The sequence below is a fragment of the Aspergillus tanneri genome (genome assembly GCF_003426965.1).
Source record: "Aspergillus tanneri strain NIH1004 chromosome Unknown AapTan_8_pilon_pilon_pilon, whole genome shotgun sequence".
Classification (NCBI taxonomy): domain Eukaryota; kingdom Fungi; phylum Ascomycota; class Eurotiomycetes; order Eurotiales; family Aspergillaceae; genus Aspergillus; species Aspergillus tanneri.
Genome location: NW_022984635.1, coordinates 599,563 through 620,677, shown reverse-complemented (window position 1 = coordinate 620,677; position 21,115 = coordinate 599,563). Strand labels below are relative to the sequence as shown.

The 21,115-nt window shown below is 47.7% G+C and overlaps 8 protein-coding genes across 8 annotated transcripts; 3 read left to right on the top strand and 5 right to left on the bottom strand.

The window, feature by feature from the left end:
* Nucleotides 1-155: 155 nt before the first annotated feature.
* ATNIH1004_010826 (NADHX epimerase) lies at nt 156-1,222 on the top strand (the record flags this gene model as incomplete). Its single annotated transcript, XM_033575394.1, has 5 exons — nt 156-245; nt 311-419; nt 490-555; nt 625-719; nt 785-1,222. The coding sequence occupies 5 exons, from the start codon at nt 156-158 to the stop codon at nt 1,220-1,222; spliced, it is 798 nt and encodes a 265-aa protein (XP_033421249.1).
* A 241-nt stretch (nt 1,223-1,463) lies between these two features.
* ATNIH1004_010825 (WD repeat PLAP family protein) lies at nt 1,464-4,128 on the bottom strand (the record flags this gene model as incomplete). Its single annotated transcript, XM_033575393.1, has 3 exons — nt 1,464-3,316; nt 3,375-3,828; nt 3,967-4,128. The coding sequence occupies 3 exons, from the start codon at nt 4,126-4,128 to the stop codon at nt 1,464-1,466; spliced, it is 2,469 nt and encodes an 822-aa protein (XP_033421248.1).
* Nucleotides 4,129-4,963: 835 nt separating this feature from the next.
* ATNIH1004_010824 (WD40 repeat domain-containing protein) lies at nt 4,964-6,139 on the top strand (the record flags this gene model as incomplete). The annotated part of the gene is made up of 5 exons (XM_033575392.1): nt 4,964-4,973; nt 5,032-5,145; nt 5,211-5,250; nt 5,307-5,402; nt 5,467-6,139. The coding sequence occupies 5 exons, from the start codon at nt 4,964-4,966 to the stop codon at nt 6,137-6,139; spliced, it is 933 nt and encodes a 310-aa protein (XP_033421247.1).
* A 526-nt stretch (nt 6,140-6,665) lies between these two features.
* ATNIH1004_010823 (putative RNA binding protein) lies at nt 6,666-8,241 on the bottom strand (the record flags this gene model as incomplete). The annotated part of the gene is made up of 6 exons (XM_033575391.1): nt 6,666-7,349; nt 7,410-7,476; nt 7,528-7,588; nt 7,652-7,689; nt 7,932-7,969; nt 8,050-8,241. 6 exons carry the CDS (start codon nt 8,239-8,241, stop codon nt 6,666-6,668), a joined length of 1,080 nt encoding a protein of 359 aa, XP_033421246.1.
* Nucleotides 8,242-8,804: 563 nt separating this feature from the next.
* Nucleotides 8,805-11,013, bottom strand: ATNIH1004_010822 (alpha-actinin, sarcomeric (f-actin cross linking protein); the record flags this gene model as incomplete). Its single annotated transcript, XM_033575390.1, has 4 exons — nt 8,805-9,011; nt 9,061-10,668; nt 10,759-10,825; nt 10,958-11,013. The coding sequence occupies 4 exons, from the start codon at nt 11,011-11,013 to the stop codon at nt 8,805-8,807; spliced, it is 1,938 nt and encodes a 645-aa protein (XP_033421245.1).
* A 1,496-nt stretch (nt 11,014-12,509) lies between these two features.
* ATNIH1004_010821 (uncharacterized protein) lies at nt 12,510-12,970 on the bottom strand (the record flags this gene model as incomplete). The annotated part of the gene is made up of 2 exons (XM_033575389.1): nt 12,510-12,803; nt 12,935-12,970. The coding sequence occupies 2 exons, from the start codon at nt 12,968-12,970 to the stop codon at nt 12,510-12,512; spliced, it is 330 nt and encodes a 109-aa protein (XP_033421244.1).
* A 5,454-nt stretch (nt 12,971-18,424) lies between these two features.
* On the top strand, nt 18,425-19,331 carry ATNIH1004_010820 (aldo/keto reductase family protein; the record flags this gene model as incomplete). The annotated part of the gene is made up of 2 exons (XM_033575388.1): nt 18,425-18,940; nt 18,996-19,331. The coding sequence occupies 2 exons, from the start codon at nt 18,425-18,427 to the stop codon at nt 19,329-19,331; spliced, it is 852 nt and encodes a 283-aa protein (XP_033421243.1).
* Nucleotides 19,332-19,403: 72 nt separating this feature from the next.
* On the bottom strand, nt 19,404-21,026 carry ATNIH1004_010819 (initiator tRNA phosphoribosyl transferase family protein; the record flags this gene model as incomplete). The annotated part of the gene is made up of 5 exons (XM_033575387.1): nt 19,404-19,555; nt 19,611-20,274; nt 20,336-20,508; nt 20,575-20,609; nt 20,683-21,026. 5 exons carry the CDS (start codon nt 21,024-21,026, stop codon nt 19,404-19,406), a joined length of 1,368 nt encoding a protein of 455 aa, XP_033421242.1.
* Between the last annotated feature and the right edge of the window lie 89 nt (nt 21,027-21,115).

Genomic DNA, 21,115 nt, shown 5'->3' with positions numbered 1-21,115 from the left:
GAAGTTTCCTAACTCAGACTAGCGTTAGGCGGTGGGGAAGAGAACCGTGCTGATAAGACTATGATGCAATCACCAACCTTTTGTTCTTGAGAAGGTATTTAGAAGCATCGAGTTGCTATTTCTCTGCTTTGTATTTCTCTCACCTGCATCTGTGCATGCTGCGCTCTGCTTTTAGCAGCAGCAGGTGGTACTTGCGCCTTATCTCGTTTCGCAACTATAGTAAAACGGCAAAGATGTCATTGAGGGTATGCTTCGCATGTTAGAAATATAAACAATCATATCGTATAATTTACTGAAATCCTGTCGCTAGACTCTTTCAGCGAAAGATGCCGCGTCCCTCGACTCGGACCTTATGATACATTACGGCTGGTCTATAGATCAGTTGATGGAACTCGCAGGACTGTCTGTCTCACAAGCTGGTATACCTCCCTGGTCATCATGTCTTCCATGCAGCTCTCCCCTATCAATATCGCTAAACACAGATAATAGTCTACCGTATCCATCCACCTAGCTCTGGGAAGAAAATCCTCGTCGTCTGTGGCCCAGGGAACAACGGTAAGCCTATGCGCAAGAAACTTGCACAGCTCGTACCGATAAACATATCCCTAATGCAATCATTATTAGGCGGTGATGGCTTAGTCGCAGCTCGTCATCTTGCCCACTACGGCTACAAACCATCTGTCTACTACCCCAAGTCGTCAAATAACCCTCTCTACGATGTAAGTATCTGTTCCATGCTACCAAATAGAAAATAATATCCCGACTCTCACCGTGAAATGAATAGCGTCTCAAACTCCAACTCGATTGCCTCGACGTCAAATCTATCTCTGCAGACGAATTTCCTGCCGCTCTCAAGTCCTCTGATTTCCTCATTGACGCTGTATTCGGCTTCTCCTTTAGTGGATCCCTGCGCGGCCCCTTCCCGGATATCATCTCGGAGATCGAATCAGCGACCATTCCGGTTCTCAGCGTCGATGCCCCAAGCTCCTGGAACATCGAGACTGGACCGCCGAAAGAGGGCCCCGGCTCTAAGTTCATGCCAGAGGCGCTTATTAGTTTGACGGCTCCAAAGCCGTTCGTTAAGTACTATAAGGGAAGGCATTTCGTGGGAGGCAGGTTCTTGACTAGGGGTATAGCGGACATGTACAATTTGGACTTACCACAGTATCCCGGGATTGACCAGGTGGTGGAAGTGGAAGTGGATACTGAGGGGAAGCTGTGAGGGGGTTATGCGACAGCATATACAATTTACCAGTGGACTTTAAAACAATATCTATTAGTCATTAACCTATGTTTGCCCATTCATGCAAGTTGCATGGCACAGAAAATCGGGTTGTTAGGATGGAAATTGGTTAAATATACTTTCATGGCAGGCTAGAATGCATAGCTATCATAATGTGTATGTAGCCCGAGTGACAGGCCTCAAGGGACATTCAAAGAAGAAGAAAAATGGGCATCACATCTTACATCAGCTCTCTAATCTCGCTAATAATACCTTTAACTCTGGGCTCCTTTCCAATACTAGAACCGGACATGGTTCCAAGCATTTGACCAACATCGTAGATCTCTTTAGCGGCACTTCTGACCTCCTCTCCTAGGGCCTTGACCAATGTTCCTAGAGCGACAAGACCTCGATAGGCTGCCTCTGAATCCTTCTCTCCGGAAACCATCCACGCGAGCTCCGCAAGAAGCACCAAGCCTCGCTCGGATGATTCAGGAGCGGACTCTCTACCTTCAGAGGTTAGATAGACTGCGAAATTTATGTAGAGCGTCGCTACTGCGATGGTAAGATTGCGATTGGCCCCACCGTTGGACAAGGCGGATTTGACCGCGGTGACGATCTGATTGAATCTTCTCACGGCCAATTGGCGGCCGGTGTCGGTTTCAAAGAGGTTGGCCAGCATTCTGACGGACAACATTGCGTTATTCACATTTAGGGGAACATCGAATACTCCACTGGCTTGGAGACCGGTGAAAAGATCCTGGCCATTGTAATCCGTAGTGGCAGTCACAGGAGTAGCAGCTGCTAGTAGACGAAGGAGGTCCAAACCGGGCAGTCGGTTCGATACGGGCCACACTGTTGCGACTTTGAATAGCAAGGGAATTCCAGCTTCAATGACAGGTGATTGCTTAGGTTGCTCTGAGGCCTCCAGTTCGCTACACAGCGCAACCACCGTCTCCACCTCCGAGGGACTCAACGACAGGTCTTTTGATCCTGACGATACAAGCTGCTCATTTATCTCACCCAGCTTCTTGGCTATAACCTTCAGATTTGCGGTTTTGATGGATAGATATGACTTCTGCGGGAGGACTTTGGGACGTGGCCCGGGAATCGATGGCGGTTGCGTGGCGGAAGCATCTCCTGGGCGATAACGATTCTCTTGACCCCAGGGATCAGCACCTGCAGGCGTGGCATCCTGAGAGGACTGCCCGAGGTTCGCACCCTGTGTGTTTTGAACAATGAATTGGGCGACCTGATCAAGGTAGCTCATGGGTAGTTCATTATCCTGGATGAATTTCGTTGCAGCCTCGTACGGGTTCTGCGAAACATTATAGGGTAGTTTGAGAGGAGGTTTTCCGTCTTCAACGTCAACGTCGAAGACGTAATCGTAATCTTGGCCTAAATACCCAATCTTTCTTCCGCTGCTTGCTGCAGAGTCAACCACCGTACCCACAGCGACCCATTCTTGCGACGCCACGGACCATGTATGCGCAGTCACGCTACCATTATCCTCACGTATCATTTGCACTTGGCCATCTTTAGTGCCGGATTTCTGCTTAAGAAATTCGGGCCCTGGAAGCTTCTCTTTGTTGATATTCCCCACCTGTTGTTCTGGAATTGCCGACTCTTTGACAGTCTGCTCAAATTGTTGCACGACCTCGGGGCTTGCCAATCGCTCCTCACTCCGGGTAAAGACGCGGGTGATACGGTCACTAGCGCCAGTAACGATGTCGCCAGACTCCTTACAAGCAGCTACACTCCATACCGAAATTGCTGGATGAGTGATAGTTTGCACGCACTGTGTACCGTTCCAGACTCTCACCGTTCGATCTTCTCCGGAACTGACTAGTTCACCCGACGACAAGACATCCAAAGAGTAAATGAAGCTTTCGTGACCATGCAGTTCCGCAACTTGTTTGCCCTGTATGGTGAAGAGTCGAATAACACTGTCATTACCTGCCGAGGCAAAGTGTGCACCCATGGGATTGAAAGCAGGAAGTTTGCAAAGAGCCCTGACAACATCTCGGGAATCTTTGATGCTCTTTATAAGGGCTCCAGAGGTGTTGAATATCCGAATTATGCTATCCGCACAGCCTAGAACAAGATTAATAAAGGAGTGGTAAATGGTGTTGTGGAGGAAGAACACACTCACCCGTAATGACTGTTTCCTTGTCATAGGCCAACACTGTCCAGACACTACCCTGGTGGTCCTCAAAGACAACCTCTGGCTCCCACTTGCCAACACGCCATAGCCTAGCAGTTGAATCCCAACTACCGCTTATGACCCATCCTCCTTCAGGGCATACATCTAATGCGCATACGTTGTGACTATGACCCAGTAGCATAGCATCTGCATTGTCATCTGCAGCTTTACTAGGCTGTCGTGCCTCTATGATAGTGTCTTGACCGCCAGAGAGCACAAGTCCTTGGGGAAAATCGGGGGTTGGAGGGTAGTAAGCTAGGGTGTTGATGAATCCCGAGCCGTGGGATGTGATGATATAGTCGTACGTTGGGGGCGGGGTAGAGACCAGCTTCCAGAGCCGAAGGGTTGCATCTCGCGAGGCTGACAACACGGTATTGGGGTTGGGAAAGGCCACAGCACGAACCTGGTAGTGATTTTCAGCGTTAGTTGCCGTCCAGAAGCGCGGTGATGGCTGTTGGAGGGAGCCATGTCAACAAGCCGGGAGATCTTACATCATCGCCGTGGCCCTCCAAAGAAGCGGAGATCTTGAAGTCAGGCATACATAAAGATTGTCGGGGTAGAGGCTAATGGAAGGTGGTCCGGCAGGTCTACCAGAGATCTGGGATGCCGGAGAAAAGGGGAAGGTATCAAAGAAGAGGTAAGAACGAGAGAGAACAGGTTGAGGAGGTTCCTGCTGTGCTGGTCTCTTGGGATTGAGTTCCATTGTGGTGGTGACAACAGGAGCATCACGTGGGCGGTGGAGAAGAAGTTGCTAGAACGTTGATGTACAGTCAGCTGCAATCACTTCGTCTTTGGGTGAAGGCAGAGTTACTCAGCCTATCCAGGCCAGCGGGGCTAGTGGCTGGGATTGTGTTCTCATTGTCCAATACTTCACAGACCACTCTAGAGAGATATCCTGCCATCATGCTACTGTCATCACATTTGCAACGGTATTGACAGGCTCCGGGATAGACACTTGCGGAGTACCGGAGGATGGAGTACCTGAGGATGGAGTACATATGGAGTACCAGATACCGGATGGTAAGGTACGGTAACATTCCCAAAGGGGAGGTCCAACTACACGCCTCACGTGGGCTGGTTCTAGTCTGTATGGGGTTTAGCGCAACAGACAGAGGATTCCAAGCACGGCCAGTGATTTGACCGAATATCAAAAAGACTTCAATTCTCTTCTGCTCCTGGCCGGAGTTTGCCCTTCTTCTCACTATTTTCAAGGCTTGCTGGCCGGTTGGTCCATCGCTAGCATTCCCGGTGGAAGGATTGGATCCCATTCCACTCCCCTCTTCACTTTCTTCATTCTCCCTGTCACTGTTCATATAACCCCGCCACTCTTGTTGATTGATGACTTGACGAGACCGACGAATTTTCTTCTGTACTTCTACGTATGATTCATTCTCATTTGGAAAGACTGTCCTCATATATCATTTATTTGCCATCTGTGATCTGGATTCCTAGACCACCTGTGTCCATTGAAATCCATTTTTAGACCCTCTTAATCCTGTGGAATTTATTTCTTGATACTCTCCCGAATTAGAAGCAACATGGCCTCTGGTATTTTCAGCTCTCTTTAACCGCAAATGAGAAAAATTGTCGCTTACTCAATTGTCAGATATCCCCAAAGTGGTGCCGTTGACATGTCACGGTCACTCGCGTCCCGTACCACATATCAACTTCTCCTCCACCGTCGAGGATGATCAGTATTACCTCTTGTCCGCCTGCAAGGGTATGTCAGTTGACGTCATCTGATCAAAACGGAGAGTCATAGAGATCACTAATCGTCTGTTGTAGATAACAATCCCATGCTTCGTGACGGCATCACGGGTGACTGGTTCGTGTCCCGCAATATGCTTGTTGAAATTATATTTTACTAACCCTGAGCTCCAGGATTGGCACCTTCCTCGGTCACAAGGGTGCTGTCTGGCAAGCCCGTCTCTCAACAGATGCCACCATTGCAGCAACCGCTGCAGCAGACTTCTCCGCGTGAGCTCAAACCCTTTCTCTTCCATTTCTGAGCCCAGACGACACATTAACTGACACATAACAGTAAAGTGTGGGACACCCACACCGGCGAATGTCTGCACACCTTGCAACATTCGCACATCTGTCGAGCCGTGGCATTCCCCCTGCAGCCCTCCCCGCAGGTTGTTGCAACGGGAGGCTTTGAAAAGAAACTCCGAATCTTCGATCTGACGCAGGGTAGCAACACCTCGTCGCCGATAAATGCCACATCTGGAGAAAACGGCGCCAATGCGGCCCAAACACCACCAGCGACTAGCTACGAGATTGGCCCAGGTGTCCACGGCGGAACAATCAAATCCATCGTCTGGAACCAAGATTACAATATCCTGACGACGGCCGCCGAAGACCGCAAAATCCGATGGTGGGACCTGCGATCCCGCCACCCGGTCGTGGAGTACGCCGTGGAGGGCGCAATCGGCAGCTGCGAATTGAATACCCTGGCCATCCGACCCAACGACCCTGGTATTTTGACCATCGCGGCGGGAAAATCCGTCTACCTGTTCGATGGGTCGACTCCCGGTCGTCTTCTCAAGAAATCAGACTTCAGATATGAAGTTGCCAGCGCCGCTGTGAACAACGAATCAGGGAAACTGGTCACCGGTAGCGCGGGTGATACCTGGGCCCGTGTCTATGATCTCCGCACGGATGAAGAGCTGGGTATGGATCTCCTCTCCTCCCCTTCGTGTCTGATGACATGAATTTTATCGTAAGGGTTCGCTATACAATGAGTGCTAACATGGTCTGTAGAGGTCCAAAAAGGTCACCATGGTCCTATCTGGTCCGTTAGCTTCTCTCCAGATGGTAAGCTTTACGGAACAGGAAGTGAAGATGGAACGATCAAGTTGTGGAAGGCATGTAGAGAACCGTATGGTTTGTGGCGGTGATAGTGAAAGTAAATATGAACTTTACCTTTTCCTCTTTACTCGTCTGGATACTTATGGATGTATATCATTGTACGGAGTGTTTTATCTACATACCCGAAGACAAATACAGAAACATAGCAGGGAATTTTAGTGCTATCTTGCGAGTATATATGCTGTCTGTACTTGTGGGCTGCTTCACATGTTTTCTCATCCTTGTGTCGACGATTGGAACTACATGACTGCATGGAAACCTCAGAGACGAATAATATCTTAACCAAGTATCATAGCACAGATGCATAGTTATGTTTCTCAGTCTGATGCCATCGGGTAGTCAACTAGATACAAAACGGAGTAACCAACTTCACTCAATCATGTCAACATCGTCGTCTCCGCCCGCGGTGGGAGCTGTGGCTGCAGGTGCAGGCGCAGGGGAAGTCTGCTGCGGTGCCTCCGACGTGGCAGTCTTGTCAGATGTGCCCTTCGCGCCGCCCCAGTAGTCTTCCATTTCCTGGTCGAGCTCCTCCTGCGTCTTCCGGGGTCGTCCATTGGCAGCGCGACGGCTTTCACCCTGTCTTCGCCCGTTGGCAGGTCGGCGAGTCGGCGACCGCTGCCCCGGTACATACCGATCGATGTGATCTGGAGGCGGCTTCGAGACATCGCTGCGTCGGTAACGGCCAGCACCACCACGGCGAGCACCACCACCACCTCCACCCCGGCGACGGCGAGCACCGTCGGCACTTTCGCTTCCGCTACCAGGGCTTAGACTCCGAGTGTCTCGGCCGCGCGGCCGTTCAACTCGATCAAAGAGGCTTCCCTTGGGTCTTTGGACATTATCGAATGGATTTCGGTCCCGTCTTCCGCCGCCTGAAGAAACAATCGTCAATCGGATAGGCTGGCCCTTGGCGTTTGCGCCATCGAACTCGCTTATAGCAGTTCGTGCATCGCCGCTGCGGTTGTATGTGACGTAGGCTACGCCCTCGGAGCGACCTGCGCGATCGTAGACAAGAGATACATTGTTGATAGGTCCAATCCGGGTGAACAAATCCTAACCACGACAGTTCTTTAGCTGCGATAACACGAAACCACCCGTCGACACCGGTCTTACCTCAAGATCGCTCTCAGTGATGTCATAGTGAAGGTTCTCAATGCGAAGTTTCGATCCCGTGGGTGCACTACAATGTAGCTTAGCAAACGCAAGTTGAAATTCAACAATTTCGACATACTGTTCTGGTGAAGGGGAATACCGGTCACCACGCGGACGTCGGGGGGCACGGGAGGGGCGTGCTGCACGAAGCCTTGGTTAATATCAGCCCCCTTGGGAGGGATTCACGGCGGACCGAAACACACCATCTCTGTCGTCTTCGAATCTATCGTGGACCCAGTCCCTAATATCACCCGAGTCGGTCAGCCAATGTAACACTGCCAGTAGTATCCTAGAAAAGGGGCACAATACAGGTCCAAGTCTACACGATCTTCTCTGTAAGGCTGTTGAGATCGCAAAAAGAGAGACAAGGTCAGCTCGAAGTCAAACTAGGTATCATGGCAACTGTTCCATCAGTCTGCGGGACTTTGTAGCCTTCCCTCTCCCAAATAGAAGGACAAAACTACGAGGCTAGCGACTTGTCACGATGCGCGAGGGTTCGAAAGGAGAAGAGGAGGGAGGACCTATTTGCACAAGTTCTTATCAGTATGAAATCCCTGTATGCATAATGCCTTGGGCATTGTCGCCACTGGAAAATAGCTACCTTTTTGACACCATCACGGCGACGACCCTGACCTTGAGGGCGGCGGCCTCGATTCTGGTTCTGATTCTGCTGCAGAGTTCTCGCGTCAGTGATCTGGGCATGGCAAGGCAAGGCGGCATAAGCCATAATTACTAGAGCAGCTGAAAGCCTTACAGGACGTTCCGCAATTATTTCGTCCAAGCTGCGGTCCATCTTGGACACTTCGAAAGGGGGAGTGAGGTTAAAAAGAATAGTAAGGTGTATATGACAAATAACAATGCCTCACATGTAGTAACAGTGAAGGATTGAGTAATTGAGAGTTAGTGAGAGATCCAAATGGCGGAGGGTCGGGAAGGGGAAGAAACGGAGATACGGAGCTGTCAGGTCACGTGGTCAGGATGGGCTACAAGGACAAGAGCAAGAGGTGAATAAATACATCTATTCAATTTTTTGATCATGACCTATTCCCAGGCCCTCATTTAATACATGCTAGCAACTGTAAACAACCTTGGTATCAGTGAAGAAAACTCAGATGCAGGAAAGAGAACAGAATAAAGATGCACGGCAAGGAAATAAGGGACTCGATGGCCATAGTCCTTTATGCATGCATGATACAGTCGCCCACCAAAGATACCCAACCCTCCATTTTGGCACCAGAAAACACCAGTAATTGCATCCGAATAGAAGAGACTAAAGAAGAAAAAGAGAAAAAGAAAGTACAAGATGTGATATTAAAGAGGCAAGTCAAAGAAAGGTAGTCGATTGAAAGGATCGTCTTAAGCTCCTCCATTGGTGGATACGTCATCTTGGCCGCTATTGTTATTCTCCATCATCTTCTCCATGAAACTAATGTAGTCGTACTTAGGAAGGTCCCGATCCTCAAGAAGGTCCGGCCCGTGATGTTGGGGCATAGTTTGCACAAGGTGCTCGATCAGTTCATCTGGAATGAGCGAGTGTTGAAGGTCAAGTTCGGTAACGTACGGCTGTGAGAGTCAGTTTCTGAAAAGCAGTTATCATATACAACAGGCTTACCTTGCCGTCGGCAACTTCTCGGAAGCTCTGGAATACTTGTTCGGCAGTGTTCTGGTCTTCAGTCACGCTGACCATAAAGCGAATGAATTGTTCGAAACTGACGCCTGCATTCTGTCCGAGTCTAGCTGGACCGCACGTTTCTACGTAGACCTGGTGCATTTCCTCTTCATCATACACAAGCCCAAGACTGGCCAATGCCGCCGAGAACTCAAGCTCCTGAAGGGTGTTGGAAGAGTCGCGATCGAAATGTCTGAACACCGACTCAAATTCCTCTAACTGGATCGGGGTTAGGTTCGTCATGTTGCGAGCAACGAGCTGATTATCCAGGAAGGCAAGCTTTTTGGAAATACTCGACTTGACCAGGCTCAGCTCATAGGAAAGCTCATCTAGCGTATACGTTGTGTAGTCGTTTTCTTCGATGTTCGCTTCTGCGCACTGCTCGTCTAGCACCGCAATGGTATCTAAGAACGCATCAAGGGGAGGGAGGCTGTCGTTGAGTCTTTTAACATGTGCAAGCTGGTCCTCTACGTCACCGTCCATCCCGGAGATCGCAAGGGATAAGGTTTTCAAGGTTAGCGCAAAGTCATTAGCTTTGTCTGCAAAAGAACGACGAAGAGCATTTTTGATATCGCGGATCGTCTCGTTAATAAGCTGGCTACGTTCATGCTCATCGCGAGTCAAACATTCCCACTCTTGATCGCAAACTTCGAGTCGGAGCTCCTCAGGAGGATCATAGGGACGCAGCCGGTAGGTGCTGAGCTTGGTTTTGATATTCCCCAAGAGGGCCGCCAGATCGGACTTTTCCGCAACCCACTGTCGCTTTTGGTTTCGTTTGTATAAGGAAAATTGATAGGCTTGGTCTTTGGCATCTTTGTATGTCCCTTCAAAGGAAGAATTCTTCCATTCATCGCGCTGGGACCGGATAAGATGCAAAAGCTCCTTCATTCTCTGTTCATATGAGTTCTGCATCTCCCACGCACCATGCATATTATTTATAAACTTCTCCACTCGTCGGCCGGCATTTTCGACCCGTTCCAGCTGTGAGAATGCATGGAACCAGTAGGCGATGTAGGTCATGAGGGACCGCTCGTCAGGCTTCGCAACATCGCAGACATCGTCGACATCCAGAAGGTCCGGGATACCAATTTCATTGGCGGCGATATCGAAAGCCAGTTTCATGTTTCCACGATGATCCTTTTTATCCAGCGCATCGAAGTCAATCAAGTCCGGGCGATGGATATCCAATAGGGCGCAAAAGGCCAGGCCGTCATTCCAGCTGGTAGAAAAGTCGCGAACCTCCACACCTTCATAGCAAGCCGTTTTCCTCTGACACCACAGCAACAGACCCTCCTTGGCGGTCATACCCTCTTCATTGATATCACTGATGGTGAATCTCGAAATCAGGGTCCATATCAGACCCAGGATAATCTTTCTATTACCATCCACAATATCCTCTGCACCGATGTTGGTCATCTGAATCCCTCGTCCTTTAATGAAGTCCAGACTTTTATTGACATTCTCGAATTTTTGCACGCGTAGTCTTGGATTCGAGGCATATCGACCGAGGGATTCTGCGCCGAGGATTTCGAGGAGGTGAATTAGAATAACCTAAGCGAATATGTCATCAATACCAATTACTTCAACTTTCCTAGACATGACTCGAAGACAGCGGCAATCTTGATCGCGGGGTCCACTCACGCCATTGGATAGATCGAGTACTAGATCGTCGATAAAAAGTTGTCGAACTTTCAACTTATCATTGAGCCTGAACAAGTCAGCCAAACAGTCTCGAAACATAACCAAGACAGCCGAGTGACGTTCTCAACCGCGCGCATTATACAAGGTGGGGAGGGGAGGGGGATGAAACAAAGAGGGGAAAGAGCAGTCACCGACTCACCATTTTGTGAAAGTTTTCTGCTGCACATTGATCCACTGCTTCTCAACTGTCAACATGGTGAATGGTCGACCTGAATATGGACATCCAGGGCTGAGATGGAGAATCTGTAGTCGTCTCGATCACCGAGCACAGATGAGGGGGTGAGGAGGCGAGGGATATGCAGTCTGATAAAGCACCGGAACTGGACTTGGATGGAAAAGGGCAGGATCTTCACCACGGACGAATGAGAAAGAAAGAGGGAGGGCAACAAGGCGATTCGCTCATTCGGGCTGGAGACTTTAGATCAACTTTGGCGGGAGAATGCAGAGATAAAATGAGATGGAATACTTGGTGTCTGTGGAGCGTAAATAATCAGTGGTCCAGTCGTCAGTCTCCTATATTTATTACAAGGCTTTGTTCGGGCGGTAACCACCAGTCCTCCTACCTAAGGGAGGAAAGGGGGTTCGGCATGTCGTCAACAATCTGCCCCCACAGCAACCGGCCATGGTTGACGGTCGGCCGGATCTGCGACCTGGGACCCATGCGAACCATCCATAATTGGAGTCTACTCACTATCTGAATCTGGCCATACGTCCCGACTTCGGAAAAGTACCTCTAAATACATGAAGCTAGGAAAAGAAAAATGAAGAAGAAAAGAAAGCAAGCGCCTGTCAGGATGCTCAGTAACAGCGGGTCTATGCAGAAAAGAGATTAACAATATGGCAGCGGAAGTTGAGGTCACCAATAGTACTGGTAATGAACCCCATGTTTATTTCCATCGCAGTTGCACTGGCCGGAGGAAACTTGAGCTTGAACTGGGTTGTAATATCGGACCAGTCCGCTGTCATGAAGGAGCCAACGAAGACAACAATCGACGGAAGAAATATGCAGGTTACAACTAGGGCTATCTATCTTCTATACTTGTCGTCATCGTAGTAGTAGTATTCATTCAACCCTCACCTTGGATGATATATAGAATGATTATCGCTATCTCTCTATATCTATGTACAGTAGACTTTTACTTCCCGATGGATCTAAGAGATCAAGATTTGTAGCCTAAGTACCTGGTGTTTCTATTCCACTCAAAAAATCTGAGTCTTGGTAAAGTCTAGTATTGCATTTGAGATGCTACTGTTGTATTGATAATATTGAGACCAGTGAGGACCTATGTGGGTCGTAATGGTTTTGCTTGCGGTATTGGCATCTTGACTATCCGAATTGTTAAACTTTGTATCTCGGCCCAACAGTTATAGCACGAGTTTGAACTCGACCTTCATATCTTTAGGCCTAGTTATCATAGTGAATAGAATATTATATGGTAACGTGGTACTGTCCGAGTTTATAAGTTCCCCTACAGAGTCAGAGGGCATTACCATGGAGAGCATTCCCAGAAAAAGAAAAGAGGAAGCTGTTGCTTCCATGTTGATAATATATTACCTATTAACTTTAAACTTCCTCTGGTTAGTGAGATAAAAATAGTGCAAGAGCCTTACCCACCCCCTGATAAACACTCGTCTCCAGGTTCTTCTCCACTACCTGCAGGAATCGCCGTGCCGCGCTCTCAGCGGCGTTCTTAGCCGAGAACGGTGTCCCGTGTGGATGGCAGGCTCTCACATCCCCGTATATAGAATCTCGCCTGAAGTAATCTGGAGACAGCCTTCTCGGCCATAGATTCAAAAGCCTTCGCAATGGCGCCTTCAAACTCTTGTAGAAAAATCTCAGCCCTCAAAGGGCTGCGATGCATTGTCGTAGTGGGCAGAGTGATAATGATTTGTGCACCACTCGTCCGTCCCGAGACATCGCTCTGATTCGTTTTTGCAGTCCTCGGTGTCCAGCCATGGGAAACGAAGAGCCGTAGTTTCTGGGGCTTGCTTGGTAGTTAGCTTCTGCTTAGGATGAGGCCCTTTGTCGTTGGAATGAGCCACGGTAGAGTTGTTCTTTATTGATTGCTGACTCTTCCCACTACTAGCTGTATTAATACTGCCGGAAGAGACTGACCCTCCGTGAAGGAATTGTGGGTTTCGAAAAGGCCATCGTTGAGATCCTTGGGGTTTTGTTGGGGTTCCAAAACGAGCTTCGGCCTGGACCGGTTAGAGTTGTCTGCTGTGTAAACTAGTTCTATAATATGATATAGCGAGGATGAAGTGTCCAAGCAAGAATATAGTAAGATTCATGCTTCGCATGGTTGAGATACTAAAAGCTTCGTACAGTACGGATAATATAGAAATATCAACAGGGGATTAGAGATAGTAGAGAATGCAACTGAAGATTTTGCCATGTTTTGTAACAATAAACAGGGGTGAAGACGGCTATTTATATTGGAGCCTCCCCTTGGTATATTTATTTACTACAAATATGTAGAGCCTACAATGTCAAGGGTTAAGACAAGGCCTCGAATGTTTTAGTATTCTTCACGAGTGTTTCATTGTTTGACCCGGGTTGTCAAGTTTCACTTGAAAGAGTTCCTACCAGGGTATAAAATGTCGTCCATACTGCCAGAAAGATGCAACGAGGCGCCCGACAATCTAACTCAAGCCAGATGGTGCACTGGAGGATGTCCAGTTGTGGCTGCAGGTTCCGCCGAAAGTCCCTGGATACTAGAGACATTTTACAGGGCCAAGAACCAAATATAATGAACAATAACCAAATAGTTAACTAACTAGCGTAGTTAAATAATCTTGCAGTGATAGAGTTACTGGTATCCACAATTTACAGCAACGGTTTCGGCTCTATATGTTCCAGAAGACTGCGGGAGAATAGAGTGGATCATAGCCTCGCAGTGTAACAGGTCGAGTATACGCGTAGTACATGTACCTACGAGTCAAAAATCAATAAAGAGCCTTTCTGGTGCTTTGTAAGGACTCAATAATCATATTATAGAAGGCAGGGCAAGCCACAAAAAGGTAAGCAAGTATTCCCTAGTATTATAGAAGACAGCATCGTCTTCTCAATTACTTCTGTTTAACAACTCCATAGCCGAAAGAAACTATCTCGACTGACTAAAAGGAAGACAAACAGAAAACAAAGTATCAGAAAAGGGGGATGGACTTGCATGAGCCTACGCAGCTTCCTCCTTATCTAACTTAGAAATGGATGATGATACCACCCAGAATCCCTCAGAGCCGGTATTCAAAGAAGCGAACCGTGGACCAGCGTGTGTCCCTGTCAAGCCGTCGCCATTATACTTCCTACCCGATGACTGCGAGTCCCTATATAGCGACTCAACCGACCATTACTCGATCCACGACAGCAACATATCTATAACTGCTTGGGCCAGGAAAGCTGCTTTCTGGCTTAGATTCATGCACCCCCAAGAGCAGCAAAGGAAGAACACAGAACATGGGACCATGGAACCGTTGAGAGAGTCTTTGATTCTTAAAATCATACTATTCTTGATTGTTGCGGGGCTTTTTTTAATCCTACTTCTTGATTTGTTTGGGGTACTACGGAGTTAAAAAAAAAATATATTCAACTCTGCGCATGCTCAGCGCTTACCCTTTGCTTTGTAAATCAAAATTCTGTTACCTACGAAAGCCACTTTAATTTTGGTGCTAACTAACTGAGACACCGCTAAGAAAGCAGTATCAGTGGCGGTTCCGACCACCCACCGCGACCACCCACCGGCGGAAGGCGGTGGGTGGTCGGAACCGCCACTGATAGTTAGAAGCCCCTGCTGTATTAGAAAAGAATTATTCTAAGTACAAATTATGCTCTCTATAGCACATGGTGCATCTACCGGACCGGTTTGTTCTCCCGGGAGCTAAGCCTGCTCCATACCCTGAGGCACTGTATTTCTTAGACATATTTCTATACCTTATACCAATATCGAGGGAAGAGCAACACAAACATACGCAATTCTAGACTTTAAGAGTTGCGAGTGGACCGTCGATGGTCAAAATAGCGAATCTCTGTCATTGACAATGATCTCACCAATAGCCTGTACGAAGGAGTAAGGTATTCGTTAGCCGCTTCCAGCTCCAGAAATCGACAGAACGAAAACGACCACAACGGGATTACGAACCTGCGAAGCTGGTAAGCCAGGACCGGAATGATCAAGGCCTCGAAAATAGGCAAATGCATACTTGATGGCTCCGGATAGAAAAAAAAAAGTTTTCTTTAGTTAGACAAGTGGTTATGTAGGCTGTATTGTAACAATGACTTAACAAGCGGTGTGTGATGGAAAAGTCAGTAGGACTATTTCAGCCTATCCAGCATGACGTATAAGTTCGAGATTATGTCTTGGAAATATGGTCCCTGTGCAAGTTACTGCTTTTTAAGCAGTATAGGTTTTGGTTATGGTACTGTACGCATGCTATCACGGTGCCAGCATGTCTTCGAGTCCTATAAACTGCAGCAGTTGACGTGGAACGCTTGTCAGTGAATGCATTACGTGTCTAATATTGGATAGAGAAGGTAAATACTGGCCCAGTTAATTCCTCATAGGGTGAAATAAGCGTGCCTCTCATACCTATATTCTGGTTCGCACTGGATCGTACTGAGTTCAAATAGGACATCCGAAGTTTCTGTCGCTTATCTACGTAGTCAATCCTACATATTATTAGAGATTGCTCAGTGCCAGCCTAGGTATTTCAGTAAGTATTTATACATAAGATCCATGCCAAATAGTGTTCTAGAACAATATATAGTAGTTCTGGCGTTCTGGCATAGTAGTAGCCCCTATCTTTTATCTGTCGTACTTCCGGTGCTTGCAGGTAAGTACTACCTACGGGTCATTTCGACGGTGGCTATGTTACATATACTATCCCTTGTTAAGTAAAGTTGATAATGATAATGTCCCTGTTAACAGTCTTTTATATTTTATATACTGTCATGGAGCCTCCATTCGTCTACCAGATATTTGGCTGTCAGACAAATGCCTTGAATCCCATTCGTTTTCCTGCGACTGAACTTCTCGGGTCTATTGCTGTCTCAACTTACAGGTGTGCTGTCCATTAGGAGCATACTGGGTATCGAATCATTAAAAGTAGTCTACAACCCATAGTCTCTGTCAGCTTGACTGGATCACTGCCACCAAGTGACAAGACGATTCAGAAGTAGGAAAGACTTCACGAGCCTCCTTAGGCTCCGCTTGAGCACTGATGTCAGCTGGACAGTCAGTGTTCCCAAACACAAATGACTCAGGCTAGGGAGGAAGGTAGTTTTGCCTTTCATGAAGATCGACCGTCATTTGGGGGACCGCAACAGATAATACTTCTGCCACCAAAGCAGTCTCGTCTTCCAATACTCGTATGGCAACCGACCCAACCCGGCTGAATAACTGTATTTAAGAAAGGATCGAATATTGATGAACTGTTCTGGAGTGTTAACATCTGATGATATATAGTTTCCCACACCTGCTGCTCGGTTCCTTCGTTCATGGTTTTTGCCAGAGCAAAAAGCCGGATGGCAGAAACATAACCATAGAAACAAAAGTAATTATTTATATACGCTTTCCCCTCTCCCCTCCCTTCTCCTTCGTGCCTTGCTCTTTCTCCTTTCCTGTCCGTCTGTTACCAGATTGGAGATGCCGCATCGGCAAACCGGATTAATTGGGTTCAGCTGGACGGACCTGCTCAAGATTGGATACTGATGTCCCAATTATCATAACTTCGTCCAAACTGTCGAGACTAGCGGTATCGGCAATGCAAGAATCAGACGGTGGAGGGGCATCGAAGAGGGCTCTATCTCCGTTTGACTGCGGCACTGGTTTGACACCCGGACACTCACGTAAATGTTAGAATAGACTCCAGCCCATGTCGAAGCGCATTCCTCGGGAGCGGCATATCTCTTAAACCACAACACAGGCGCCCTAAGGGGTATCATGGAGACCAAAGTCTCCGGTAGGACAAAATGATGGAAGACCCTTGAGTTTGACCTTCAGTGTCATGAAAGTGTGACTCAGTAGTTAACTACATACTCCTGCAGCTCCCACTTTGTCCAAAAGTATGTATTTCAAAAATGCAGAGATGTACTAAGCATACCAAAGCGTCAAGTTTCATGCCTATGTTTTTGACTTGGACCATGCTCCCGAAAAGACCTACAATTTATGTGGGCCTGGTTCGCCCTTGAGAACTTTGCTATTGGCAAGGAGTGATGTATAGCATGCATGCAAACAGGTCCCCGTCCTTCAACCTGCTAGTACAGAAATATATATCTAGCCTTGGTGCCAATAGGAACATGTTAGGCCTCCTACTTGATCATCGACCAAAATTCGGTATTAGGAGTGTCCTATATAAAGGGATTTACTATAAAATGACGTAGTACATTCAACCTTGATTGCTTAGAACGAGGCTTTATAGCTATTGAATGGGTGCAGAGATGCAGCTATACTAGTATTGATCCAACTCCACGAAGCACTAGTACTCTCATTCAGGGATTTAATGAGTAGATATATTAATACGCTACGCTACACGTAATGTAGCAGCGTTTAAGATAGTCCTTGCGCAGTCCATGATTATTGGTTTTCCTAACTTTCATGGCGAGATCTACAGTATGTATGTTCATGGTATCTAAGATTCAGCACTAGCCAGTACCCCATGGGTATTAGCATATCTAAACTAAACTGTTGTCTGATGTGATATCACATGCCCAACTTTTCTAGCCATCTGTTAACATAAATAAATTACCAGATAAACGAACAAGCTGCTTAGCAGTTTTGTCGTATCTGCATGATTATCTTACTGAACCGCGCCCTATCATCTCGATTTGATAGATGTTTACCATTGGCTGTCAATGTCGTAGAGTAAGCTTCGAAATGATATCCTCAGCGTTGCTGCCTCCTCCAGCAGAGGTAAACAGGGGCATGTTTATTACCAATTTTCAGACAGGTTATTCTGGTTTGAGACTTCTTCTTCTTCGTCTTCTTCTACAAGCATGACTGTTTGGCATGGATATTTACCCTGTTTGTTATGTACTATTATATAGGTAAAAAATATATATATATATATATATATATATATAATTACTAGTGTTAATATCTCTGGCAATTAGACCCATTCTATGTAGAAGTATATGTTTAGTTTAGACTAAATAACATTTAAACTCAGGCAACAAACGTGGAGTTCGATTGTTAGATACCTAGCTAGGTAAGGGAGAATAACTAGCCCCAGAATTATAGGAGTGTACTCTTTTCAATAGACATGTTCCGAGTTCATCTTGAGTTTAGACTATAGTGGTTGCAACGTACAATGAAAAGGATTAGTGAAGGTAGCTTCTAGTATAAAAATCAATTATATATATAAAAGAAAACAAATATACGAAAGGCAAGCAAAAAAGGAACAAAGCAGTGAATGGTTCCTGGTAGATTGCGCACTGGGACGCGGCGATGATATCATGCCAATGGCGGGGCAAGCGAGATCCCAACACAATCTTCATTCCCCGCCAATTTCCATAGCTATCTTCTCCATCCCTCCTAATTCTCCTACGTCGATCTAGATCTCGTCGTTGAATCAACTCTATTCTAATCCCAGACCTATCGGTTGAATCAACATGTCTGCTACATACGCCTTCACAGACTCCCTACCCCTCCCAAATTCCTCGGTTCAAATTCCCCGTCTCGGTTTCGGTGTCTATCGCTCTCCGACCAGCCAATGCGTCCAGTCGTGTCTGAAGGCTCTTCAGACGGGATACCGTCACATCGACACGGCCCAGTTCTACGCAAATGAGAAGGAAGTTGGTGAGGCGATCCGGTCGTCGGGCATCCTGCGCAGCGAGATCTTCGTGACCACTAAGATCATCAGTCCGGCTGGTTCCCCCGAAGCGACCTACAAGAAGCTCGTTGACAGTGTGGACAAAATTGGTGGCAAGGATGGCTACGTTGATTTGTTCCTTATTCATAGTTCCAATTCCGGTTCGGCTGGTCGGAAGGAGCTGTGGCAGGCTCTGGAGAGACTCTTGGAGGAGGGTCGAACAAAAAGTATCGGCGTTAGTAATTTTGGAGTGAAGCACATCGAAGAAATGAAATCATACGCCAAAGTGTGGCCACCCCATGTCAATCAGATCGAGGTGAGCGCGACTACACCCATCATAACCGGGATAAATGTTGACGTTAGCCCTGCAGCTCCATCCATGGTGCCAGCAGCGGGTGATTGACTCTTACTGCAAGAAACACGGAATTATTGTCGAGTCTTATTGCCCCATAGTGCGCAACTATAAAGCAAACGATCCTACGCTCGTCGGCCTGGCGAAGAAATACGAGAAGACGACCCCACAGGTTCTGATACGCTACGCGCTGCAAAAAGGATGGGTTCCGCTGCCGAAGACGGACGATCCAGACCGAACTGTGGCCAATGCCACTGTGTTCGACTTTAATATCAGTGAGGAGGACATGGCCGTGTTGAACGCCCTGGATCAGGGTCATGCTGGAGCTATCGTGGAGGCCGTCGTTAATGAGTAAATAACCCCAATGTGGGTTGGATAGTATAGATGTACAGAGGGCGCCGTAAATATAATGCAACATTATAAATGTCTAGTATTCTGGCCTTTGCATGAGGAAAGCGTTGACCGATTGTAGTGTCGTCCGTGAAGGGTTTACGTCATATTTGGACGACACAATCCAAGCTAGACGCTGTCGGATGAATTGTTTGGTGATATTACGTTCGGTAGGCGAGGAGAAGGCCCCTGTTTGTGGTCAGTAAAGATGAGCCCTATAGTAACTGACTAATGAAGCACACACCGCTGTCATCGTAAAATAAACATAAGATGGTGAGCAGGACACCAGCGGAAAGATCTTTCCCGGATTCACACGTTACGAGCAATGATCGTGACGGATCGGCCCGTAATTGAGAATTGACAAAAGCTCGAACTTTGTCTAAATGATTTCGCAGGTCTCGACCTCCAAGCTTGGAGGACCCGCAGCCAAGATTCAGTCGCTTTGAACTGTCTTCCGAGGACTCTTGATTGGCGTTGCAGTCAATAACTAGATCGTAGGGGACTTCGCTCATACACGAATCCGTTTGACTTATGTATAAATTTTGCGTGGGCGCCACGAGTGTGGCATTTTGAGTGCTGTCCGGCTTACGATTCTCATCTACCAGCTTCTCAATGAGCCGGGGCAAGTCCTCCTCGTCAGTTTGAAAGAAGGTCGACTTGTTGGCCCAGAAGACTGGTGGTGTTAGACCATGGGCCCAGCTCTCGCTGTCGTCCCCCGCGCCCTGAATGTACCCGCCCTCTGAGATTTCCGCCCCCTGAACTCTTTTGGACGCGGAGCAGAGGACGAAAAGATTATACTCAGTTCCTTTGTGCAGATCTGTGGGATAAAAGTACGAGCGATTAGCCCAGGCGACCCGGATGGGTTTGCCCAGTTGCTGCCTGAGATGAATCAAATCTAGTTTAAGATCCTAGAGCCCGTCAGTTTACAGTTAAGGGGGCAATGAAATCCTTGAATAATGGCAAAGTTACCGTAAGCGATTTGACGAAGCCATCAATGCGTCGTTCAATTTGGGACTCCTCCGAAGCCCCTAGAAAATTTGGCGGAAACTGCACAGGGTGGTATGCGCTGTCGGAGGGGAACAGGGCTCGATTGATAACTGCACACCAGATTGGCACAGTCTTGGATAGAGCATCGGGCATCACTGGATCCTGGTGAGATGATATTGTTGTTGGAGCAAGGTCGCGGCCTAGACAACCCGATTACTTACATTTACCGCGGCGGGTGGAATCCACTATAATACAGCTGCAACGTCGATTGGAAACTACGGTTAGCCTAGGAAACGGTCTATTGACACGGTGATATGGTATTTACGAACCCTCCATGCGCCCGAGCAACTGGCAGAATCTGCAGGTTTAATCTGCGAAAGCTAAAATCCCACTGACCGGTATGCCCATCGGTGCTCTTGAAGTACGTGCTGCCCGATTTGGCGTCCGGTGGAATATACCAGCTACCGCATCTTTCATTGGCGACCAGAGGAAGGTCGTAGTGGTCAGCAACTTCCTGCGCAAAGGTGGCGTCCGTCTCGATGGAACGAAGACGGTTAGTGAGGGAGAGCGCGGAACGTCGCAGCGAGGACAGGGTCTGGGAAACCGACTGTAGCTCCGCGGACGGGAAATGAAGGGACGAGACAGTGACGGGGAAAGGATCGGAACCACCCATGTTTCTCGTGGTTGGCAGTTACTTCAGTACTACTACTAGAAGGTATTAGGTAGGATGTCCTGCCACTGGTCACCGGTAAATCATGGGTG